Below are 27,329 nucleotides of genomic sequence, written 5' to 3'. Positions count from 1 at the left end.
CTTTCATTCCTGCCTTTCCTTGAACATTTTTCCGTGGTTCCTTGCTGTTGAAATAAGGACGGAGGAGCCCGTCTCATTACCTGTGGGAAAGTAAGTACGAGCAAGTAGACCTGTGCCTCCAACATCAACACTTCAGATCCGGACTATTCATCTCAAGAGAAGCCTGGCTGCCTCTACAAAATTGGATTGCAGTGTTTGTGGTGAGCCTTTGCATCAGAGACTTCACAGAGAATCCTGAAATTGACTCAATTTGCTGATGGAGTTCTTTCAAAAGCAATTGATTTTTTTTTGTCTCTCTCTGTAACTCACTTGCTCAATGATGGGGTGTGTGTGTCCTGTGAGGAGAATAAAAGGTGTCTTGTCAAAATCATTGAGAATCCTGCAGTTTGGAAGAGCAAAATGCTTCTTCTGCTGTAATTGATAAACTGTTTTGTGGCTGCAAGAGATACACAAAAAGATGAGTAATATGGTCTGCTTTCAATGCTGGAGTTGCAGCGATGGCGATGTCTGTGAGATGAGTCCGAAAGGTCCAACTCGGAGGTAATTATCAGTATCGCACGGTGCGGTGCAGAGATATTACGGAGCAGTAAGACAAAGAAGGCACCCGGATGATCGTGTCTTATGTACACACGCAAACACACGCGCTCACAACTCCGTCAGACGGGAACACAATCATCACAGAAAGCCGAGACAGATACTACCTCTTTAAAACCTTCCTGGGTCAGAGATGTGCTCAAAATAGCTGATGAGATCACTTCTGTGTAAATTTTTCATAGACACAGCAGTAGGGAACACTCAGGGGGATACTGGCCCTGCCTTTGTGTAGCTCTGTGCATGTGCACGCGTGTGTGCGTGTGTGTGTGTGTGTGTGTGTGTGTGTGCAGGTGCACGTTTGTGTTCTCGTACTGCAAAAAAGAGCCCGGTTTTTCCGCTCCATACCATTTCATTTTGAGGATGCAGTTAGACCGAAGGCTTATTCTGCTCGGCGCTTCTGCGAGCGTTTGGGACAAAATTAGGCAGGGAAGCGAGCAGCAGAGAAGTGACAGACTGTGTGATTGTTTGTAAATTGAACCATCAGTGTGGTTCAACGTGTTGAGATAATACCATTATTCATCTCCGCATTGTTGAGGACCGCGAGCGGAGACATCTCCCATTGTTGTTTTGGTTTCGAAATGCCCTACTTTAGAGTATCCCTGTCAGAAATGCTCATAAGTGCCCGCTTGTTTTTACTGCGCTCATGCAGGAAATATGAAATATGAATACAATGCTCTGCAAAATGGATAAAAATGAATTATTGTGATGCACAGCATATTTAGGGTGGGGTATTTTTCGAGGCAAACAGTCATGATATTGGGTGTAGGCAGCATAATGTGCCACACATTGAAATTGAAGTCAATTTCAATGCATACAAATGCATGTATGCATTGTAAAATGTCTGATTTTGTAATGCACAAAAAAGCTAGTTTATTAGAGGGGGGGAAAAAAGTCAGAAACTTAAGTAAGCTGGTTGCAAAACTGTATTCATCCTGACTGTGATGAAGAACTTTTTGGTACAATTTCACTTTTCTTAAGTTGGCATCCTTCTTCCACTACAGTGAGTCTGATTAACCTGCTTATGGTTGAGCTGTCCTAGCGGAGAAAGGTGATCTACCACTAGTCTTCTACTTTCTCTTATCATAACTATATGCTCTGTCTGTGTCGGCTTAAACATAAAAATACTTTTTTTAAATTATATGAGCGTAAATAAGGATGTAGAGAGTGCAAATAATTAGGCATTCCGATGGGAAAGGTCATAAATACAAACCTAAACCCAGATATCTAGTTCAATAGCAATAACAACTGCGAGGCAGGGAGTTTGTGTTATCACCTGAAAGCCTTGACTGCTTTGTGCACAGTGTGCGGGTCTGTTTGTGTATGTGCAGAGACAAGTCCAATTGCTGCTATTTTCTTTTAAATGTCACAAGGTGGCAGCAGGTTAATTGTGAGCGTCTGAAGCGCTCAGTTCCCCCTGCAAACCTCAATCACTGCCAGGATGAGTCTGGAACCGCTGGGCTTCCCACCTGCTAGAGGCCTGACTGGTTGGGTTTTCACCTCTGTGACCCAACTTAAATGTCACCGAACAAAAACACTCTTTCCTTCCTTCGTCTGCACGGTGTCGTCTGCTGCAAATAACCAGCGTCCCACAAATACCACAAGGCTGGTTCTGTTTGTACACTGGATCATTTGTTTTTGCGTTAGGCTCTGGCTCAGCTTTATTTAGTTTAAATATAAACACCTGCAACCCATGTGTAGACCTCTACTCTGTTCTTTATTTGAGAATGTGGGGTTAGCTTTGGAAATAAACTTTTACCACAGCAGGACCAAAGCTTCAGATGCACCCATCTGTTTCTCTCTGAGTGATACTGATAGTTGGTTTTGTTTGAGATCCGACCTGCCAGTTGAGAGAGGAAAAGATGAGAGAGAAACAAGGCTGGCCCAAAGTTTCACAGCCGCTAGCATAATCCATCAACTTTGGTTTCAGAGGTCTGGCAAGAGGAAAGTGAAAGACGCCTAACTTTGGTCGTATTAGTGTTGTGTTGCACCGCTCTTTTTGAACCTGTTTGGATTTCCAGACCTATGACATACACCAAGTGCAGAAGTTTTAAGTCTGAAAATCACAATTGTAAAAATAAATATAAAGGAAACCTTAAGTCACAGTCCACAAAGGTTGATCAGCCCTGTGTTATCAGGCTGAGCTGGCTTCTTTTCCTGAGCGTTGTTCTGTCGGTGTCGCCTCAAATGTAACATGGCTTTCCAACAGGTGAGGCTTCTGCGAGAGGAGCCATCACGGATAAACGATCAGCCAATCAGAACTGGAATTTGTTCTAACTGTGGAGCTAAAATGGCTAGCAAGGAAATTTTACTTTACTAAACCTGGCCTGCCGATTCACAGTATCCATATCGTTGGTGGTTTTATTTAAACAAAGCGGTTAAGAGAAACAGGGTAGAAGTTCACAAATTCTGCTTAGAAAAGTGAGGCATTTATTTTGAGAAAGATACTTCATTTTCATACTTCATAAAAGCCAGCTGGCCTCCTGAGGTGGGCAGAAGGACAAAGAGTGTTAACTCAAAGGTCACAATTGAAAGATTAGTTCTCCATATAATAAGTAAATTTATGAATATATAGGTTCTGGCTATGTAATGATATTTAAAGCTAGTTAGGAACATACATTGAGGAATGCATTGTCTTAGTCTATTAAAAAGGACATTTGATGTTTCCTGAATGCTTACCCTGTATGTTAATTACAGCAGGTGACGACAAACATCCCATTAAAAGCACAAACAAGTACAGAAGCCCATAAGTAAAATACAATAAAACACAGCGACGGATGAAAGAAAGCAAACATGTCGTTACACATGCAACCCCCCTCAGTGAGATGCCGTCATCAGCCCTCCTAAGAGCTCTGATTGTTGTTTGTGCTCGTCCTTTCCGATTGTTCAGGCCTCCAGCCAGCAGGCCGCGTCAGACAATGACAAGTGATGGATGATGATGCTCCATCGATTGAAACATTTCCCAGATTAATGAGAGGCCTGATGGAAAGCAAAAGCCCATTCGCGCCTGCTGCTCGTAAACAAGGCAGTCGGGATCCTTTGGATTTCCACCCTCCCTCCCCCGGCCGTCTTGTTTGAGTTGGGTTTAAATTGAAGCCTGCTAAGTGGAGGTCTAATGCGATGTTATGCATCGGCACACGCTTTAAAAAATTTGGTGGATGTTAGCGATGAAATATTCAGGAGTGTTTTTAAATTGATTGGCATGTGGACAGAGTGTCTTTAAACACTCTGACAAGTATGATAATAGCTCTTTGTTGCAATTTAACCAACAAACGCAACCCCGTTCCCACGTCAACGTTCCCATATTTAATCCTCATTGTTCTGTATCAGGTGGAGGCCATTTAACTGTTCTCAAAAGTCCCAGTGTTTTTCTCTGCTATGTAGAAAACTGCACACTCTGTTCTTGTTTCTGTTTAATGGGATTCCCTTTGTCACAATTGGCTGCTGCTCAGGTCCAACAAACACGATGTTAAGCATCTGTGCACAGTTGCCAAGTTGAAAACATGTCTATTTAAATCTGTTGCACTGGAATTGTCTGACGTTTAAACATGGAAAAGGAGTAGAATATTTAAAAAAAATATTTGTATATCCAGGCTTTATTCCTTATCCAATTTTCTAAGTTTCCCGTCCATCCGTCCCAGAATCCTGTTGGCTCGTGTTTTGGCGATTGTTCAGAAAAAGACACTATGAGCTACTTTATTTCTTTTACACAGACACCTGTTTGAGTGTTTTTGAAGAAAAAAAAATAACAGCAGTCAAACACCATGACCTATAAGATTAAAACAGCTCCGCCCCTGGGTCATTTAATTTTCCGTCCAGCATTTAGTGGTTTTTAAACTCAGCTTAAAAGACACATCCTCCAGTAAAACTTGCAATAATGCACTCTGCAAACCTTTGTGAATTTACACATACAGAAGTACTTACACATACAGAAGCTACAGTATGTATGTGTCAGACTCCACTATAAAGCGGAGTTGTCAGACTCCGCTTTATACTCTCATAGTTTGTATAAAAAAAGTACAATTTTATAAGCAGTGGTTTAGGGGATTTACTGCAAGCACTGAAATTAATAGCTCTGCTTGACTTTGCGTTGTGACTGAAATAAGAAGGGCAAAAAAGACGTCTCTCTCTAAAGCCAATAAAATTTTTGAATATATGTGCATTTCCCAAAATGGCAGCTGCAGTTCTATGTGCGATCTAATTACACCCCGACTAAACAAAAAGAAGCAAAGTCTGGCAGTCCTCTGGCACCTTTCAGACACCCAAAGGGAAAGAAGACCAACAGTGGAGATAAATTGTTTGGCCAGTCGGGGCAGCTTTTTGTCTCTCTGCTCTTTTCTCCGACTCCTAAATCTGTGGACATGAGGGAGAATTATTGGAATATTTGGGCAGGCCCTGTCCCTCCAGCATTTAGGGGAAAACAATCTGCTTGAGTAAGTGAGCGGGTAAAGGAAGGGATTTACCAGAAGAAAAAAAGGAAAGGAAACAGATAAGGAAGGAAAGAGAGAGCGAGAAGGAGGGATGCTGGTGGCAGTGGAAATGGCACAGATTTCGGTGTCATTGTGGGACGTCCAAAGGCAACGGAAGTGTTATCTCCTTACTCCCAGACCTCGGTGTTACTGCAGGCATGGCGAGTGAGGACGGTTGCTACAGAACGCGCATGCCATGCATGCAAAGAGGGATAAGCTACAAGCTCCTATTTATACAGTTGCAGGATCGCTTGAATGAGCAATAGTGGGGATAATAAAATGTCAACACAGGAACTGTTAGGATGATAGCAGTCGAGCATTAAATGCATGTGCGCCCAGCCGCCACTCCAGGCGTTTAGATCAGTCATCGAGATCTTTATCGGTTTTCAGTTTTGCCTTAAATTTCCACGTGTTTTTATTTTGTCAGTGAAGTGAAGAAAGAACTTTTTATGTGTTTGATTTTTTGTTTTGTTTTCACATTTAAGCATAAGGCAAGCCATTAATGGGTGTTGTAAATTTTATTTAACTACTTGAAAATCCTCTTGTAGGCGTAGCAAGGTATGGTGATGTACAATAGCCTGCGAAAATGTCCGAACCAATTGAATTTTTCCAATAGCCTGGCTCTCTACATGTTAAAGGTTTTGGGGATTTAAGCATTTAAGTCGCTCTTAAAATGATAGTAAAACCAGTTTTCATCATAAGTCGTGTCTTTCCATCTTACTTTCTCAGCCAGATTGTTTTGGTGAAATACTGTGTACTTTGTGGGCCAGAAAACTAACACAACTTTAATACCCAATCTCATATTGTGGTGGCAGTAACATGCTTTGGAAGTTTTGGGGTTTTTTCAGCAGAGAAAGAGAAGCTGATGATGGTTGACAGACAGATGAATGGAGGAAACTCTGTAAAGGCTAGAAAATCTTGAGAGAGAAAAGTTCAACTTTTTCCTTCCATTTCACAATTACTTGCATTTACTTTATTGTTTTTTGTAAAGAGATTATGTCTGTCATTGTCTTTTTGTATGTATTTTTTTTCTACCTGGCTGCAAAGCAAATTTCCCTACAGGGAGAATAACAAAGTGATACCAATACTGAATAATTCAAAATTCGTGGTTGTAAACGTGACAAATCTGAAAACGTTCAAGGGGAATAAGTAATTTCGCAAGGCACTGTATAATGCAAAGCAATTCCTCCTACTCGGATATGACCGTGATTGATTCACTTGTTATTCAGGAAGGTACTGAGGTGAAAAAACAGAAAGAACACAGCCATTATCCTGCCATCCATCGTTGTGTGGCAACAGAGTGACCCGCGAGCGCTCCGTTTAGGGATAAAAGCCGCTGCTGACTCGGCCAACCCTCTTTGCTTGGCACATCACGTGTGTCCGTGTGACAGGCCAATCAAGAAAATGGAGTGCGTTAATAGAGATGGAGATGGCTGCTCTCCCCGATGCGCTGGTGGAGCGCCCCCACATCATCTCACCTCCTAATAAACTGTTTTAATAGACGCAAGTCCTGTCAGCAGGGGCTGGATGGATGGGTGGGCTTAATGGCCTCTAAATCAATGTCGAACAATCTATGACTAAACAGTTCCATACGGTCTTTCCTTACAGATACCTGTGTGAAGAGCCTGCCCTATTTTCTATTCACACTAACAATCTAAAGCCGTTTTTTCTTTCTTTTTTGCAATAAATCTTCTTAATAACCCACTCACTTACAGTTTGTTTGTATTGAATGCGAAGCCTCTTAACATCCCGTCCCCACAGCGAAGCAATGTGCTAGCAGCGTTCTGCTATGCTATGCAAATCCTGAGAAACTGTTTGGCCAAAGCATGCCATTGGGAAGCTTTTTGACCAAGCAGTTCTCCTTAAAATACCTCCATAAAGGGCCCGAAGTTGTTCTCCTGGCTTTTCTCTTTGTGAATCCCCTCTCTGACCCACTCACTCAGGTTGTTATTAGTCAATGCAAAATGCCCTGAACACAGTGAAACACAGTTGTAGTTGCGTCATTTTGTTGGGGATGATAGTAGCCTGATATTCTAGAGTAACTAAACCTCAAATCAACTGGTTCTGGAGATAAACTGCATAAAGTGGTCCCTGAAGGTGCTATTTTTTTGTTTCGTTATTATTATTAAAATTTGTTTAATTCTGCAATATCTGACCTAAAACTGTCCTGGTGCTGCCCTTTTTGGGTTGAATGTTGGCTACAACGTTGCAGCTCGTTTGACGTTTACATCACAGCCCCATGCCCGGGTATAAAACCGTCCCACTCAGACACTCCTCTGTGGCATGTCAGGAGTGACAGTTGTGACCATTAATCGACAGCATTTCAGCTTTGCACATGTGTGATTCATTCGGAGTGTGGACATGGAGTGGAATGGGTTTCCTCTGCTCTGACTGCCGGTGGTTTGCTACAGGAAGTGGGAGGGGCTTTCTGAGGAGGGCTTGTTGCAGAGCGATGTGCGCTTCACGTATCGTCACTAAAGATCTCGGTAAAACTGAAAAAACTGGATTTGTCGCTTATTACTTTAAAAAAAAAACATTTTAAGAATGATCTGAAAGCTTCTTAAATATACTGAAAAAGTTGCTAAGTTGGCAACAGTGCTTTCCGTTGTCCTGACCACAGCCCTGCGTTCAGCCATGACCCTCTGTCTCTCTTGGCTCCGCCCACTTTGGTGTCGTTTTTAAATGACAGTCTCTGGGCGGGGTTATGCTTTCAAAGGGGGGTTAGTTACACTTTAGGATCTGTGCTAAAGGATTTCTCGACCTAAAGTTATTCTCCTATTTACCGTCCCAAACATCTGTAGACTGTTTTTAGACACGTTTTCAGAACTACCAGTCCACACAGTGAAACATGGCAGTGGCAGAATCAGTCTGAGGGGACAAATTTTGACAAAGCAGTTCAATATCTCAACTGAAGGATGCCTGTAGGGAAAGCCAGAACTCTGATTCGCATTTTCATACTTTTTTTTTCTTAGTTATTTACACTCAGGCACATACTTTTCGACCTCTCCACATTGACTCTTTCCATCACAACCTCAGTCTTTCTTTCTCTCCCCTTCCCGCCTCTGCTAACCCCTCAACCCCCCCCCCGTGTTTTTGCTTCATGGCGAGACATTCATTCACCTGCATGGCCGTCCACCGCTTACTCTCCTTCGGATTTCCTTTTTAATCTCTCTACGTCCCTGTTTTATTTTATTTGATTTCTTTTTCAAAGCTAGTGACAGTTTTAATTAACCCCCCTCATTCATGAAGTGAAGGACACATGTACTTCAATAGTTCGCCGGCAATTGTCCGCCTGCGTCACTTATCAATGAGACTGCTGAATAGCTGGAGGCAGCGCGTATTGATGGCACCGTGAAAGAGGACATGAATGCCACCGTCGTTGGCAGGTGTCGGGCTCTTAGCTCGCGGGGCGGTGGGTGGTTCTCTACCCAAGGACATGGAAGCAGAGTGAATGCCAATGCAAATCAATTGAAATTCAGTTTCAAGAGCTCTTCACGAAAGCATCTGGCACCGAACGTACTCAGGGGTGAACGTCCTCTTGTGCTCTCAGAGACACTGAATACAGTGAATGAATAATAAATTGCTAACGTCAAGGATGGCGGCGCTCGTCTCGCAGAAAAGTCCCTACGTTTAACCCGCGCTATGAATTGGGGCGAGGCCTCACAGCGTATTAATGCGGGCTGGGTTTAGTCAGCCTGACCTGTATTTACATGGGATTGCATTTGATTGCATCACATTATCAAGATTATTTTATTTGCCCTGGCAGTTTTTTTTTTTTTTTTCTGCCTGTGTGAAGGTTTGGCTTGCGGTTTAGGAACCAAGAATAGCTGTTGCTAAGGAAACATGGATTCCAAATATGAAGTCCTGATTGGGAAGAAATAAATAAAGGAAATCTAATAAAAGATATTCTTCAATCTACTCTAATCAAGTTTTAATAACTACGCTGCAGAGAAGGGTTTACGTAAGTCTGTTATATAAACAACACTGAGGTAGAGCTGCTGTGGTTACATGTGAGATCATTTTTGTTTTGTAGAGTAAAGACAAAGCAATACCAATGAATTCCTGTTCTGGACACTTGGATTTGCATTGAATCACTGACTGAAAGAGAGACGAGATTAATTCAAGGCCGCACAATCTTTGAGACGTACACAGTTGGGTAACAGGAGAATCCTGATGATAGGTTACTTGAAAGCAATCTGTGCAGATCAGCAGGAATTCTTTTTTTTCTTTAAGTTTGAAAGCAGAAAAGAAGCTAAAAGTTGGAGCAAAACAGGAGTGTGGGACAGGTTGGAGTCTTTTTGGTAAATAAAAGAAGGAGAATGCATGTGTCTTTTTAAACAGTCTTTGCTAAACGAGAACATGACTTCTACACATTCCCAGAAAACGTCCCATTAATCAACATTTCGACACTCGAGTTGCCTACTAACCTTCTCATAAGAATGTAAGTCTTATGGTGCAAAAGCACCATGAATGATCTGTGTAACTAGATTAGAGCTCTATAAATCTGGTTCTTAACCGTCTCCCTTTATTTTCAATTGACAGCGTTTGACATTTATAGACCTACCGGATTCAGCGATTCCAAAATGTACTGCAATTACACTTTTTATTATTTTTAAGTGCAACAGTAGAATAATATAGAAGTTCAGCTTAAAGTATTTTTGTAGAAAATGACTCGTTTTCAACTTTTACAGAATTTATCTGGACAAAGTAATTTGCTCTGTTACAGATTCTATTTCTATTTCTGATTTTCGAAGATAAATAACTTCAAGCAAAGATAACTTGAGTAAATACAATTTGTAGTTTGCAGTATTTTCATTATTCAACTTTAAGAAAAAGAGAATGGTTAAAAATGGCGCCCATGGTAGTTCCAAGGTAAAAGCCTTTGTCATCCAAAGAAAAACACAAAGGTCTATTTCACATATGTCGAAAACGAAAGACAAACATCTTGATGATGTGCACTACTGTTGGGCAAATATTCAGAGGACTGATGAAACAAATATGGAACTTCATAACCTGGTATGTTCCTATTGAATTAAAGCAATTCTGTTTCAACACCTTTATTTGTCTTACTGATGATTTTCTGCAAGCAGTTAATGAAAACATGACATTTGAGATGAGAATATGACATTGGATCAATAAAAAAAAACAATTTTTAAAAACAGAAGTCTAGCCTTAAATGAAGGTATGTTCATTATCTGCTAAAAGGTGGATATTTTCAAAAGAGACTTTTAATCTGACATAAGAGCCCATTCGGGATCTATATTCTAATTTCTTGAAAATGTCTGCGAGTGAGGTGCCGCTCAACATCAGAGGACATTTCCGGATTTGTCTGATCCACATTTCAAAGTTTAGTTTTGCAGCTTCCTGGTGTCTATTTACAGAAAAAAAGTCAAATATGCTAAAAGCTGGATGATGTGCTTGTTGGACCAGAAGAGGAGCTGCTGTTGGATGTCGAGGGCTTCTCTCGCAGCACATTGAAGATGGAATGGTGTAACTTTAAGTGCTCAGCGCCCACCTCACGGCCCATCTACATGTCGACCTGTCTTCCTCTCATGAAGACAAATGGTCTTCTGTTATTGGTTCTGCAGGAAGCTCTAGAACCCCCAGGTGGCTGGAAACATCTCCTTCTAGCAATGCTCAAAATAGATCATATGTAACAGATGTCGGGACAGTAAGGCTGCTTTAAATATGTGTCCTTGATGCTTTGCTGACAACTGTGGCATTTATAGCAAAGCCACATTTGACAACATGGAAAATCACAGTTTGTTCAGTTTAGTTATGGTAGCATTGATTTTTTTTTTTAAATCAGACTTAGGATACATCACAATTTACGTCTATACTAAACATAACTCTCTCTTTCTCTCTCTCTTTTAATTCTTTAGATATTGATGAGTGTGCTGAAGGGAAACATTACTGCAGAGAGAACACCATGTGCGTTAACACCCCTGGTTCCTTCATGTGCATCTGCCACACGGGCTACATCAGGATCGACGACTACTCCTGCACAGGTGAGCGCCTCCTCTGGCCTTCTGACAAACTGCATTCAGGATGAGTTGGCTCTATTTGCGGACTTTAATATTGTAAAACTTATGTGGACACTGTAATGCTCCTTGTTGATTTGGGGTGGGTTGTTTTTGTCTAATTTTGTTGATGTTTAAATAAAGTTATGAAAATCAAAAAAAAATAATAATAATTGTAAAACATATGCACCAGCCAATAGCCCTGATATGTAGAATACAAAAATACAACCTGTTTGTGCCGCAACGGGGGAATTCAGGTGTAACAGCAGCACAAGGTATAAAGTTTCATACAAAAAAAATTCTTAAAGTGTTGAAAACAACATGTAAAAATAAGGTCAAGAATAACAATGATAGTAGTGATATAATAATATACTGTACAAGACTATAAAAGAATATACTGTGCATTTATTACAAATAAAAATATCAACATCCAAGGGACGTGCCGCTCAGTCAGATCACTTATTCACATAAACCCAAATATATTTATTTGTATTCATTAAAATATTCAAAAATAAGGACTCAACAGTTTTCAACAGAAATCAGAGGAATGTTTGGGACATATTATTTTAATGCATGAATACGACGCCCTACCATTTTCTTTATTTTTATTCATTTTAAATTGACTAACTCTGCAGCTTTTAGTCCTGTCCTTTGCTTATAAGTATGAGGAAAAACAAATCGGTCAAAATCGGCAGCAGTAGATCAGAACTCAAAGAAAAGCCAAGATCAATATTTACCACTAAAGACCTGCTTGGTGAATTTCTATATTCGAGTTAAAGCTATCAGATTATACACTTAAAAATAACTTTATTATCATTATAGAAGGGAAGATCTTTTTTCACACAGCATGGATCACTTTTGTATTGATGTACTTTTTCAAAGTGCTTGTAAGAGAACAACATGAGAGAGTAAGAGAACAAGTAGAGACTGTGACATAGAAATTGTTTTGCGGCAAGCTGACATCTACCGTATGATGCAACGTGTGCTGAAACAATGTCGCCTTCTTTTAACGCTGAACTTTTTTTTCTTTAGCGTTGTTCTCATGTGTCCAACTTCAAGTTTTTTTTAAAGACTAGTTTATAGTTGATGAGAACTTGAGCAAAAGTCCTCAGTCAAGTCCAGGCCACTTTGAACATGACAGACCATCCTCACTTTAAGCCTGGGTTTGTGCATTTTTGTGTATGACACAGAAAGAGAAAGTCAGTAAAAACCTCAACAGTGGGACAACGAGTGGAGACGGCAAAGCCAGTTTGTTTTTCATTAAACATGAAACCAGAGTCTAGCTCAACAACTTTGTCGATAATTCACACCTATTTTTTTCTGGTTAAGCTGTAGATAAGCCAAGCTGCTGAAATGCCTTGTTGGATGTTTGCCTTGGTTATTCACGAAATAAACAGACCAATGTTATGTCAGCTATGCTTTTAACAAAACCAAAGCCTTACCATTTTTAAAAGGTTAAATATTTGGGAAAATTCATTCAACTGATGCAGGAGAAAAGGGGGAAAATGTCCTACAATAAATGATGGCAATACCATTTCTGTATTGATTTGTCCATAATGTCCTTTTCATGTTGTAGGACACATTTTTGATATAATATGATTTAAATATTTTCATGATGTCATGCACTCTAGCAACGTTAGAGCCTTTGGAGGAGAAACAGCATCATTGACCTCCCACCATACTTAAGAGAAGGCATGGAGTGCTTTTCTGCAGATGTTTATTATTGTCACTTCAAATCCATCTCAGGTCTTTCCTTTATATTGTTGAAAAACACTTTTTTTTTTAACATGGTAACAATTAATATTCAAGTTCAATTATTTCTCTAGAGTTAAACCTTTCCCAAAGCAGGGTAAGAATTAAAATTAGTTTTATTCAACCACAACGTTTGTTTCTGATAGTAAATGAGACAGACACCACTCAATAAAGCAATGTAGAAGCAGGATCAATTTTGAAAAAAAGAAACTGTCCGTTTTTGCTGAAATAGTATTTAAAATGTATTGCTGAAAACAACTTGTCCTTCTTATTCATCGATCGCATGTCAACAATCAAACCCTTTTGAGAAATGCTAGCCAACTTTTTTCAAATGTTCCACTTTTTACTGAAGTTTTCCTCTTTGCTGTTGAAAGGCCATTACCCTAATCTTTCGATCTCTCTACGCAATCTTTATCAGATTCAGAATAGAATTTACTGCGATCCATTCAGTGCTTTTTACATACCATTTTTACTGTATTTATTTCTACAGAAAAACACCAACATGTGTTTCTTGTAATCTACCTGCAGTTGTCATGGTCACAGTAGATTTGGGGTCACGTTAAGACTATTACGGTGAATTATCATTGCTTCCACAGAGTACTGGAGAACATAGCCAGGTCTCCATGGTTCTGTCAGACGCTGCAGATTTCCATCAACAAGCTTTAGCAGAACTGTCGTATTTTATTGCAGGTAGTCTAAAAAAATGTCTCTGTTCAACGTTAGCGGATGATTGAAGCTCTGCTCAAAGTTCCCTTTTCAACTGGGCTCTTTCTGATATCACTAGAATGGGGTTATTATGTGTTACCTCAGTATTCTGCCTGGCAAAGCTGTGTAAACTGATCTGAATTTTTGCAGAGATTTATTGTGAGTCACTTGGAAGCTGCTGGCAACATGTAAAATCAGCTTTCTGCAAGGGGAGGAAGTCACACAAATAAGCAATGTCAGGATTAGAAAGCAGTTGGGTTTTTATGTTCTCCCAAATTCAAACTAGAAAAACTTTATTTATCCCAAAAAATAAATAAATGTTGTAGAAATTCATGTCAACTAAGTATCTTCAAAGTGTCATTGTGGACGGTGATGCTGGAGGCATTAAGGTTCTCTGGTAGCAGTCAGTTTTGCAACAAACGTAAAGAGGCCTCTGACTGAAGCCTGAATTACGATCCCAAATATCAGGACTTGGGGTTGTAGCTCAGGTATTAGTTGCACTTTTGAGATGCTGATCGGCCGCTCCCATTTGTGAAAACAATACCTTGCTGCCACGGTTACGCATCATAACCCAACTATCCCAAAGTGAAAAATGTACAAGCAAAAATCCTTCCAGCAATATCCAAAACCAGAGGGGGATAATTGCCCCAAAACAGCAATTCCTCAACCAACACAGTTCTGAACAAAAGTGTTCATAAAGGACAAATCAGAACTAACATGCAAGAAATGTAAAGTTCATGTGAAGTTAAATGTATAAATAATAATAATAATAATAATAAAAAAAAGGTCTGAGTCAGCATTCTTTGCATGATGTAATCTCTGTCCTTCAACAAGAACGTCACAATGTCACCCTCCGCCCTCGCGCTCCCAGCCCGGGGATGTGCAGCTCCACTTGCTCCTGTGCAGCTGTTTGCAGCTTGTGAAACACGATGCTAAGTAGCTCCCTGTGTGAATCATCTCCGAGGAGGGCGGCGACATGCTGCGTTTCCTCCGTGCCTGTAATTAAGGAAGCAATTTACACCGATGCAGTCTAACTCAGCGGCGGCGTAGCGAGGGGACCTGCTGCCGCCTGTGCTCGGTACTGGATGATTTAGGCCCGCAGAACTTCCCGCAGTGCTTTTGGAGTTCAAATTACAGCTGCTAAACTAGACAAAAACGACAAACAGCCATACAAAAATGGAAAAAACAAGCCCTTCTTTGAAGAGTTTCTCTGCTTGGGTTTCAGTGGAAATCAGAAAATAAAGAACCTGGAAATGCAAACAGAACTTTTACTTAAATAATACATTCTTTGACTGCATTTTGTTCTTGGGAGTTATTTAATTAGTGAGTCGTCTTCAGGCGGGCACCGTGCCTCATGCCATTTCACTCACCTCGTTTTCTCAGCTCTTTTTTGGGGCTCTGGGCAAGGTCTATTGTTCTACTCATTTGTCTTTCTTTCACTGTGTGCTCCCTCTCGAAATCCACAATGAAGATTAATTCTCCCAGAACCTAGGGGATTAAACTGTGCCACTACATTTTATATATTTTCCCATTAACAACGCCTTCACGGCGCCGCAGTGAAACACACAGCGACGTGTCTCTTTATAAAAGTCGTTTTTTGTGATTAAAGTGAGGTTTTTGTGAAAACTTGATGTAATTACTTTTCTCATCCCTGCCTCGGTGAAATTGCTGTTGTGATGTTCCAGCTGGTTTATTGAACTGAGCTCTCCCACCAACACAGCACTGCACCTCTCTTCTGGCACGTCATTAGAGTGATGCATTATGGGGGAAATTAAAATGAAAGCAAAAAATACAAGGGCTTGCGAAAGTATTCATGCCCTTTGAACTATTGATCCATTTCATCACTTTCCACTGAGCAAACAAGAAATTATATGGCTTTCTGAAAGGAATTTAGAATATACAGCATAGCAGTTCCTGACATGTTGATATGCATCTAAAAACACTTTTTACTGCATGAAATGGGCAATGCGGCGTTTTTAAAGCAGCAAACACTACTGCCTTTCCTGACACATGCCTTTATGCAGAGGGTTGCGTCACCACCATAATCCTGCTGGTAGTAATTGACACCAGAAATAGAAGCGTGCCGTAGCAATAAAACACCTGCTTGTGTCGGAAGAGTCCAGTGGGAACAGTGATTCCTCTAATTTGCCCGCAGATAAAATATTACAACAGTAGGGAAACATTAAACCGCCGCCTCCTCCAGAAGCTATCGACACTGTGCATTCGCATGATTTACAAAAGCCTTTTATCATCTGCAATGACTTTCACCAATTAACAAACAGCCGACTCAGCAGAAACGGCGCCTCCAGTATTGACTGCCGTTTCTCCACGTGTGTTAAGAGTGTTGCATGTGGGCCGGTGGCCCGAAGTAAGGAGGATTAAGTCGACCCCAGCTCATTTCATGGGTGAATGTTTATGCGTAGAATAGTTGTAAAGGATTGATCTGCACATTTAAGGCACGGTGCCCTGGTTTTTATTTCTGCTCAACCTCTGGGGGACGTTTGAAAGCCCAGATAGAAGTCTATATTTTCCATCCAGATAACTTGTAGGGAGATACAAGTTATAACACTCAAACTTAAGTGTTATAGTTTGATAGATATTTAGATAGCTATCTAGATACATAGATACATAGCTAGCTAGCTTTGTATCTAGATAGCTAGATACATAGATAGATTAATAGCTAACTAGCTGTCTAGATACATAGCTAGCTAGCTTTATGAAAGCTTTCAGAGATAGCTCTATGAAAGGTAGCTTGCTGTATATCTAGCTTGCTAGATATACAGCAAGCTATATATCTGTAGCTATCTATGTATCTACGTAGATACATAAGGCATCTATATACTGTATATATACTGTATATATATATATAGATAGATAGATAGATAGATAGATAGATAGATAGATAGATAGATAGATAGATAGATAGATAGATAGATAGATAGATAGATAGATAGATAGATAGATAGATAGATAGATAGATAGATAGATAGATAGATAGATAGATAGATAGATAGATAGATAGATAGATAGAAATGAGCCATTGCGGTGCAGTATTCCTCCTCTTTTCATGCCCTCTGCTTTTCGTCTTCCCCACAAATGTCCAAGATTCTCATCGCAATGTGAGATTAGCAGCAAATCCATGAAAGGTAGCAGACTGGTGGTGCTCTGTGTCAAAATGTTTTAAAGTAAGGCTGTCCTCAGGACTGTGTGTGTGCACTTGTCTGCTGTAGCTACAGTGCATTCTTCTGCTGTGTGCCCATGTTCTAATCCTTTGGTAGCCAGACCTTAGCCCCTGTGGCTAAGTAAGTGATGGATGGATGGAAGACAGAGGATGGAGGAAAGGGCGCAGGCCAAAGGTGAAGCAGGAGGGGGATTGCCAACAGCAGAGCTAAGAAAAGATGATTTTCAGTGTGACACTTTAAAGAGAAACTGTAGACAAAGAGAGTTTCTGCCTATTGCTTGTTTTAACATTTTAGTTTTATTTCCATCACACCAAATTTCATCAAATGTCCCTTAAGACATTTTGTAAGACTATCATGAGTATTAGTAATCCATATCTAGTTAAGTAGACTCTATATCCAAATTCAGTTCAGAACCATAACACAATTCAGTATGAAAGATTCACAGTAGGGGTTGGCATTTATTGCATTGTTTACCTTGTATCGTGAGAAATGTCTTATCATAAGAATTTTGATTCATAAATTCCAATTAAACCCCCCAATTGATTTAGTTTTACTATTTTCTCCACTCTTAGTTCATTGAGCCCATCCAATAAATTTGAAAATATGACTAAATGAAGTTACTGTGTGCAGTTTAGTGATAAAAAAATATAGTTCTCTGTGTGACTAAAGAAGCATTTTTCAAGTGCATTGTTTGTGTTTGTGGGGCTACGATTGCTCTGCCCTGCAGTTACCTAAAACGTGGTAATAAATAGTTGTAGTTTTAGGAAAAATAGCTGTACAATTTATCCATTGCTAAACTCCTATGATCAAAGGTGATCTCAAACCCCCCTGCTGCCCATGTTTAGAAAACTCTAAACATGGGCCTTGATGGCAACAAGGCTAGGTGGTATGCTAAAGCATTTTGCTACTTCAGCCAAGTGTTATTTAATATAAAAGGCGCTTGGCTCCAGTCTCCTTAATGTGAAGCTTTTTCATTGCGAGATAATGATGTCATGATGCTTTCCTCTGGATGTCTCATTTCTAGGGAAGGCGACAATGATTAGAGCACATCTGCTCTTGCTTTAGTGAGCTAATCTGACTAATATAGTGATTTAGGCGGGCTCTTTTACCCGCACCTGTCATTTGACAACAGCAGAATCAATCTACCTGATCATTTTCTGCTAGGGCAAAAACATAGTGCTAATTGTGTTTCACTAAATCTTTAGAGAAAATAAAGGTTTCTGGTGTGAAATACAAATGGATCTGATTGCTGTGCATAGTAATCTAAAAATTTCTCAAGATTTCTTTTACTCTTTAAGATATGATAATGTTTACTTTCCCCTATTTTGTGAATGATGTGATCATAGTTTCAGGTATTTGTTGGTTTTGTCAGATTTCTCTCCATTATCTAGCCTTTGTCAACACACTTTTAACACAAACCGTAATGCAAAAACACCTAGCCAGCACTGAAACGAACCAAAAGAGCATCTTGAAGTTTAGGCTTTGCAGCGATTTTCTGTTTACTGCGTCTGCAAATCTACCACATCTTCACAGATTTTTGTAAGAGGATTACCATACGGTTTTCTATAATGAGGGATCTGATGGAGCTTATTATTCCTCGGTCCTTGTTCTTCTTCCCTTTTGGCTGGGCAAAGATTGCGAGTTATTTATCAAGTAAAACAATGCTTTTGTTTTCCATAAAATCAATTTTTTCACTCAAAATAAAGTTGCTTAGCCTGCCATTTTGTAGCACAGTCATTAAATATACATCAAATGATTCTAAATATGATTCTGCTGCTGAACATCTTAAAACTAAATCATCAGTTTGCTGTTTACTCTTTTATCCTCTCTAGTAGACAAACTATCATTGGCTTTTTTTTTCTCTTGCCACTAACTTTATAAAATCATCACTCTCCAGTCTGTAGCATGAAAACTGAGGTATTGTCGTCTATCTGAGGTCAGACAGTGCAGAGGCTGGTATTGTTTTGGCAAAAGGTGGCTGGAAAACAAGCTTCAGGAGAAACAAGCAGCCATAGTAAGAGCTCCCCGATGACAGGCTCTACATAATTGATTGTTTATCTGTCTGCAGCCTGAGCTGCAGCAGCCAGCGAGGTAACACACGCAAGCGCACCCCCACACACCCATCCTAGGGATTTAGGAGGCGATTAAGATGGGAGTCGTTTACACCGAGTGCAGGGGTGTAATAGGCCTAAATTCCTAAGTAACAAATTCCAGGGTTGTAGTGATGAGACACACACAGTGACACAAGCGGAGTTCCTTCGTGGCTCTGGTAAGACAGACAAATAGTGTCCTCTAATTTAGTTTCCGTCTCTCTCCCGAGCTTTTATTTTTGTTTCTAAATATCTGCGAGGAGCCTTTATGCCGCCCAGCTGCGAGAGGCGAGCACTGGGCCCCTTTTAAATGTCCTTCAATCCATCTCTCACACACGCACGCACACACATCATGGCCTCGACGGAGGAGCTCATCACAATGTCACTTTCAATTTGGATGGAAACACGGTGCGTTCAGGGAATGTAATGGATTTGTTGATGGAAGGCAAATGGATGATGTGACTAAGGTGAAAGCAACAAGCTTTTAGGATTCAGGTTTTCTCACTTTTCGGATTCCATCTTTCTGTTCCCGGAGCTGTTTCTTTTTCTTTTTGCAACATTTCAAAAGCAACATGTGCTAGCAAAAAAAATAAATAAAAATGAAAATTAAATAAGGTGCCGTTTTGTACAAAACAGTGACTGAAGGACGAAATCTGCTTGATGTCTGCACAAAATGCAGTTGAAAGCAAAGGACAATGATTATTTCTATTAATTAAAACTAGAATCCCAGTCACGTCCAGCTAGCTGCTAAACTCCCAAAGTTTGTGATTTCCACAAGTCTTAACATTTTCCAAAAGATTCAATTGACCACTTGTCCTTTCAGCGGCTTCTAAAAATGGTTTCTGCACTATAAACACATGATAAAATGAGCTGAAATGTTGTAGGTTTAAAAGTTAGAGATCTGCCCTGCTGAAATATGAATATTTCATTACCAGTTTTTTTTTTTTTTTTTGCATCTCTGTAGAAAAGTTATTAAATTTTAAAATTAGATTCCAGCTGAGGAATATATATTTATCTATGTGAATCTATAAAAAAAAAATACAAAGGTTATTGATTCTCAAAAAAATAACTTATATTGAGTTAATTAATAAAAGAGAATGCAACAGCAGATGAATGTAATGCTCCATGGCCTGCGTTAAGAACTATCAGAAAACTTTGCTGCTTTCTTTCAAATTCCAGCAAGTTATTTGTTGCCCACTGGAATGTAAAAACTTGATAAATTTGCTAAATAAAGATATTGAATTAAACTAAAATGCCTGACTTTTAGCTGAGGAAAATGTGCAGCTCTACAACCTTCTAAGTTGTCTGCTTCAGACATTTACTGCACCGGACAAATACAGAGCTTTTGGTAAATGGGTGATATGTTGCTTATTATACTACAGAGCTTCATCAGCATGCTGTGCAAATTTATATTTCAGCACAATTTTAATTAAAATCTATATCTGTGTTGTCCAGAAATGCATTCCCATTATCTGCACAACATATTTAACATCTTTCCATTGTTTATGCTCACTTATCCTTGCATTGGAGTCTATCTCCAGCGGTCAATGGTTGAGAGCTGGGGTACGCTCTGGGCATGATGCCAGTCCATCAAAGGGCAATATGTTTGACATTTAGAGTGGAGCTACTCTGTGCACTACTGTGTTATAGCAGGATACAGCATCACTATAATTTCAACCTCCTTCCATTGTTTTGTTGTGTTTGCATTGCACACACATTACTTTTCAGACAATGAAAAGTAACGTGGGGGTTCTATGACCCCACCCGCATAGAGCCTTTACTCAAACGTAATGGAAACCCACCCAAACTATGCATCAGGTTGAGCAGAGTAGGTACTAATGGAGAAGGGCCATAAGAGCCAAAAGATTCAGGCAACACTTGGCTCAAACTGTACATCTTGATAACAGAAACGATTTTGTTCCTCCAACCTGAAGCTGTTTTTCAACCTTGCTGGCATAAACAAATCTTGTCTAATGATTAAGCTTATGTTTTAAGGTGAACATTTCTTTGCTTGTATAAAACCTTCGGAAAACATCTCCTGTGGGCACTTAACACACCAATTATAAAAATGTGCATTGCCTAAACTTTCCTTATTATTTAACCTTCCACCTTCACATTTAACAAGGAAAAAACTCAGTGAGATTACGAATCTCCTTTCTGAGTTTCTTGGGTAAATAAAGGCTCCTGGATTTTATTGGACGGAAAATAAATCTATAGGAAGAGTGCGACTTACTAATAGATGAGTAGCAAATGTTGTTGTTTAGGAAGTGCAGACCGTCACCAAGGCTTTTCCTATCCCTCATAATGTGCCACATAAACACGACTAATAGCAGCAAAACATCTGAGACCATTTCTATGTCATATCGAGATCGGAGCCAGAGGAATTACTCATTCTGGACTCATATCTTAGACTCACAGCTGCCTAACTGTCAGGGCATTTTATTCTTAATGGACTGTAAAAATAAATTACCAACTTGCTGCAGTCATTTCTCACATTTGCTGCTCTTTAATCAAGGGGTGCTTTCCGGCTGGCAAGTTGTTGTTCGCAGCTCTCAGGACGGTCCCTCAACATTTGTCTCTTTTTTATCAGCTAACCAAGACGTAGACGTGCACAAGAACATCTGTTGTTTCCAGAGAACTCGCTGAGACTGACGGCTGCCTGTTTGCTTGCTTTTAGAGCATGACGAGTGTCTCAGCGGACTCCACAACTGCGATGAGAACGCCCTGTGCTTCAACATGGTCGGAGGCCACAGCTGCTCCTGCAAGCCGGGATATACGGGCAACGGGACCGTCTGCAAAGGTACCTCGCCGCTTTGCTTGTTTGTGTTCACGTTGCCTCGCGTGACGTCCATCCACGATTCTTCAGCTCTGTCAAAGAAAAAGTGTTTATTTTTCTGGTCATGATAAATATGTAAATGTAAGACATTCTGAAAGGCTTGTGTTTAATTATTGGATTTCCTCTGATTTTCAAAGATTTTTTTTTTTTACATGATTTGTTAAAAATACAGAGAACATACAGAGAAATACAGTTTCCTGTTTATTTTGGATTTTTAGTCGTTTTCATATATGCTGGCGTTGGTGTCCAATCGCAAATGCGTTCACCAATGATACTCACTGGCCCTTCCAACCTGCTTTAATGGTAAAAAGAAGGTTCACCCACTTCAATTTCAAGAATTTTAGCGATTATTTTCCTCTATACTGATATCCATACCCAGGGCAGGTTTAAGTTTAAAATAATTGTTTGATTTTACCAACATGTTTCTTCTGATTGGAGGTAACATTTAGGAGTAGTTCAGCGTCGGTCATTTGACAGATTATAATTCACACCCTTGACTGGTGTGAATTATAGCTTTTACGCAAAGAGTTCATCGCAGAGGCAACTTAAATCAATTAATGAAAAATCCTTTCTGAATATCATTTCATGGACACTGAGCTAACTGCGTCTTTTCTGACCGGGAGCTGACAGCGTGTTGAAGAGTTATGGACCTCACGCGTTGGAGCGCGTCTGGTTCAGAAGAGCATCCCAAACCTTTGGCAGAAATGGCGCGTTCAATTCAAGTCTCCATTACAGACCAGAGAAAACTAAAGAGTTTTCAATGTTGTGTTAATCCATTTATATTCTAAACAGAGGAGCCGGCAGTTTATCTTGAGGAAATAAATGACGGTACAGAAATTAATTAGACTGTAACATGCGCAGCGCGCTGCACAACCAATGTGGACGCGGCTCCGCTGCTGCGAAGAATTAAACTTAACTCACTCTGCGGTTTTAACAAATGGAGCTGGAAGACGTGACCTTCCTGCGCTCAGAAGGAGCGAGGCAGACGTAACATCTGTCCGTTTCGGGAACCGAAACCACGCAAAAAAAAAAAGGAAAGAAAAGAAAAACAAGGTAAAAGCGCACGCCTGGACCGCACAGGGTAAAAAGCTCGCAGAGTTCAATTGATCGGTTTGGATCCGACAGATCCAACTGACTGATGAACCAGAACTGATTTCTCTATAGATGTGGCCAGGAAGAATTTGTGAGGCACCGTGCGTTCAGATCCCAGCAGGTGAAGTGCTTGTAATTTAAGTGGAGTCGTTTAATATAATTTATTATAAGTTATTGGGACCACAGTCAGTGGTTTGTGTCACTATGGAGAAAAATTTAGGGACATTTAATCTGCTTTATGTGTGATGGGATCTGGATTCATGGTTCAACTAGGTGAATGTTAACTAAACCACATAAAAATGCGGCTAAATAGCCGATGTTAATATGATTATATTTTGACGGGTAAAAATAGTACATGACCGATTTTTTAACATGCTGTCGGTCAAAATGACAGAGAACAAAAAAGTCTAGCGCGACCTCTGGTTCAACCAGAGTCTTGACTTGAATTTGATAGAGAATCTGTTGAACTAGCTGAACATTAGGGTTATGGCAAGTAGGCCTTCCAACCTCATCCATTGATTATTGAAAAGACTATAAATACATTTTCACCTTCTATTTTAAAAATATACAAAAATAAAGATTGATAAGTATTATTTTCAAAATAAAAGTATGTCCATGTCCAGCTACCTACAAACTTTGCTTTTGAGGTGAGGTTTCCTGGGGTAATGACATACCTTGTTCAGTTTTGGTCTCATTGGGCCAGTAGATTGTTTTGTACACTTCTCTTGACGTAAACCTAAATGAACATTTAGGAACATTTTCACCCCCCGTAAGCCCCTCTGCGAAACTTTTAATTTAGCTATTTGATGCACCTGAGCAAATGTCAGGAAAATCCAGCTGGAAGAGCTAAAGGTTATTTCATGTTCATCAGATTTGAACTCAAGAAAAATAAATTCTGAAACTGAAACAAAAATGGTCTCTATAAACCATTAGTTTGAGAGCATGTACATTTAGGCAGCTGGGTTAGTGAAACTTTTTTTTGTTACCGTATCATTTTTTAGAGTTTTCCCTAAATAATTTTTTTTTTTTTTTCACTGGGGTTGTACACGCCATCTACAACCCTAGTGATAATGTGTGGGAAGAGTTGTGAAATGAGTCATTAAATTGTCATTGTAACATCACAAAAACCTGGCACTTTAACACTTTCAAGAGTCACTGTACTTCCTTATTTGTCAACGTATTTTCCCATTTGCTCCATGTAATTACATCTATTCTCCTTTCCAGCTTTTTCTAAGAAAAAAAAGAAGCATAAAACGATTTGTGTATATATTACAATGACCTCCATTTCTTTCTGTCAACATCAGTGACCTCTCTGTGTTTTGGGGACATATTAACCAACAGTCTCGCCACGGATAATGAACACTTTGAAATTAACCTCTGCGAGATGCATTAATCACGTGAAGTAATGTTATGAAGGGCTGTAATGAATCACATCACCGAATTAGCTCTTATTCTGTATGCAAATACTTGTGCTGGTGCTGGTCTAATTACACAGTTAATGCTCATTAATCTTTGAGAGTAATGGCTCTTCTCCTCCGGTGCGTCTCCAGCAATGTGTGACGGACTGTGCCAGAACGGAGGATCCTGCGTTTCACCTAACAACTGTGTTTGCCAGCAAGGATTTACGGGGGAGAGGTGTGAAACAGGTAGGATTTCATTTCGGCTTAGCTCCTGTGTTTCATTTCTTCTCCCTTAAAGAGAGGACAAAGATTCATGAATACCCAGGGAAGAGTGGAGAAAAAAAAAAAACACAATACAAACTGGGTTTCAGGTGATTAGGGCTGAGCCTGTATTTGTCTTGGCATATCTGGGATCTTGCTTAGAATGACATATTACTTTTTGCGTTTGTAGCTGTCTGCCGTCAGAGCTCTGACACAAACAGATGATTGCTAAATGCTGAGTAGTTGCTGGAGTTGTGACTCAAACGCAGTTATTGTCCGCTTGAGTCGGTGTTTGTGGCTGTGAGCGTTGATGACTTTGTGCGTCTGTGCTCTCTGGCGAGTAATGAGTCTGCGCCTCGTCCGAAGGCCTCGTAGAGGATTTGTACGGCTTTGGAGCAGAATGGGAATCGTATCATGTCACAGCCTCCATTAACCAGCGTAGCATTCTCCCTATAGCCTAAATATCATGTTTTTGTTGCAACAAATCTTACTCCATGAATGTTCCTTTAAAAAAATAATTGAACCACTTGAACTTTTTCACGTTTAATAACATTACAACCACAATTTTATTGTGTTTTATGTGGCACACCAACAAAAAGTAATAAGTATTGTGACGTGAAAGGAAAATGCTTAACGGTTTTCAAGAGTTTTTACAAATAACCTGATACGTGTGACATACATTTGCATTTAGCCCTCTATTTTTACACTCCTAAATAAAAACAACCTATTGTCTTTAGATGTAATGTAATTACCAAATTTACCAAATCGTCCAACTTTATGTAATTTATTTTTAGGATACATCCCTAAAGTTTAATTAGTCTGCTTTAATCAAACTCTAGTTTCTTTGTCCAGAAACTCCAGGTTTTTTGGAGAGGTGTGAACGCGTAATCGAACTCTGATGTGGACCAAAAAACAAACTATGGGTGTTCAGTTCAATTGAACAGTTGAACACTGGTGCAGTTCAAAGGCACATTTGATTTTCACGCGGACTAGAGACCCATTTATAGTTAGAAAAACAAAATATATGCATATACTTGAAAACTATGAAGCCTTTTGTCCACCTTACAGTTATGTGCTCCTTTGTGCTAACTTGTTAATTGAACCAAATTCAAGTACACAGATGTTTGTAGCTTTAACTTAAACCTGGTTCATGAATACATTTCCAACTCTTCGTACGTTGTATCTTTCCTCGGGTAACCATGGTGGTGTAATTATCTTTTTCTAACCTTCTGCATCAACACGCAAACACTTTTTGTAAAATCCGTTTCAATCTTTAATGGAGTATCGTTCGGGAGGCAAGTGGCCAACCTAATGAAAAGTCATGGCTCTTCAGTCAGGGTCTTTCTGCATCCAAATGCAGCAGACTGAGCTTTTCTCATTGGTCCAGCTATTGATTGAGTGCCCTTTTTTTATGTGGCATCCTTTTTACTGCCCATCTTAAAGTAAATTAATTTCCTCATAGTGCTGATGATAAGCCAGGAAAGAAAAAGGATGTGTGTATGTGCGTCTTAGAGTTTTCACCCAGTCTAATGACTATCATCCTTCCCATGTTGGGTTGAGGAAAGTTCTCCTAACCTTGTCCCTTATGAATAACATAAGGGACAGTTATGTCCCTTATTGTCCGAAGCAATTATTACTTCTGATAATTGCATATTTTTTACTCTGTGTATGGGTTTACATCTCAGCCTTTTTCTCTGTAGGTCTGTTTCGGCTGCACTGCTGCTTTGACAAAAAGGCGCAGGACAGTGAACCTATTAACAGATGTTACATTTCACTGGAAGCGGAATTATAGCTGTCAGCATCAAACCAACTCAGTTACTGTTTTGGCTGTAACTGTAATTCTGCATAAAGCATTAACTAGTAAGTTCAGTAGAAAACCACCAGACTCAACAGGCAGGACATGAATGCTGCTGGTTCTGTGTGATTTTAAAGGCTGTGTGTTCGAAGATAATAACAGCGGGGAGCTAAATTATCGAGTTCTTTCTGTGAGTACTGAGTTGTCAACAGTTGGCCTTTGATTAAGGATGCTAGCTAAAGTGCATACCTTTTAGAAAATCACAGCAACATGGGTATTTACAATATTTCTTTTCAATGATTGGCATGTTTTGATTACAAGTTTATCAATAAATCGATAAATCAAGTTTATTTGTATAGCACATTTCAGCAACAAGGCAGCTCAAAGGGCTTTACACCATAAAAACAGAAAAATACAAAGTCATGAAAGGCAACATACAGATATAAGGAAGAAGCTGTGATTACTGTGCTGCTACCAGAAGATGCCTACGTGAAGTGAAAGACCCCAAATGTCCAACTGTTAAACCAAAAAAAAAAAAAAAAAAAAAAAGCAATAGCTGAAGTGGTTACAATCTGCCAGAGAACACAACGACTGGCCCAAATAATAATGGCACAGCATTTTGTGAAGTGATGACAGCAAAATTGCTCGATTGTATCTGATGTTCCGACAAGACATCCTGAAATACACCAGTTAGCCAGCAGCAACTTGGTTCAAGAGCAATATGCTGATCGATGTGGAGCGGCCAGACCAATACCTGGACCTTACAAAAATATTGTAAAGTTCTTAAAGTAATGCAGAGGATTTGTCGAATGTAGTTCAATGGCTGAAATCAAATGAATTTCAGCGAGCAATCAAAAATCCATTTTAGAAAGTTAAAACTTTAATGCCTGACCATAGACTTGCAACGCTTGATGTCAGTTTTTTATTTTACAGTTTTGGATTATTTTGCTATTGTTTTAAAGTGTTTTAAGGTAACATTTCTCCAAAGTATTATGTCTAAGGAGGAGTTTCTCGCTCTTCTACATGTTGGAATACATGTCGCCCGTCTGCTTTTCTACAAATAGCACTTGTGTATCATTGTCGACTGATGACGTAGGTTTGATTCAAACACTCTACGAAGAAAAATCGACCCAAGT

At 39.7% G+C, this 27,329-nt stretch overlaps 1 protein-coding gene across 1 annotated transcript in view; it reads left to right on the top strand.

Annotated features, from left to right (window-relative positions):
* nell2 (neural EGFL like 2) overlaps positions 1-27,329 on the top strand; it is a 108,988-nt gene that overhangs the window by 49,796 nt on the left and 31,863 nt on the right. The window contains exons 13-15 of the mRNA XM_023353341.1: positions 10,943-11,068; positions 21,487-21,609; positions 24,288-24,383. Of these exons, the coding sequence (XP_023209109.1) occupies positions 10,943-11,068; positions 21,487-21,609; positions 24,288-24,383 (345 nt within the window). The remainder of the gene's footprint in view (positions 1-10,942; positions 11,069-21,486; positions 21,610-24,287; positions 24,384-27,329) is intronic.

The sequence above is a fragment of the Xiphophorus maculatus genome, chromosome 2, assembly GCF_002775205.1.
Source record: "Xiphophorus maculatus strain JP 163 A chromosome 2, X_maculatus-5.0-male, whole genome shotgun sequence".
Lineage (NCBI taxonomy): Eukaryota > Metazoa > Chordata > Actinopteri > Cyprinodontiformes > Poeciliidae > Xiphophorus > Xiphophorus maculatus.
The sequence above is the reverse complement of the archived record's forward strand: the minus strand, read 5'-3'. Positions and strand labels throughout refer to the sequence as shown.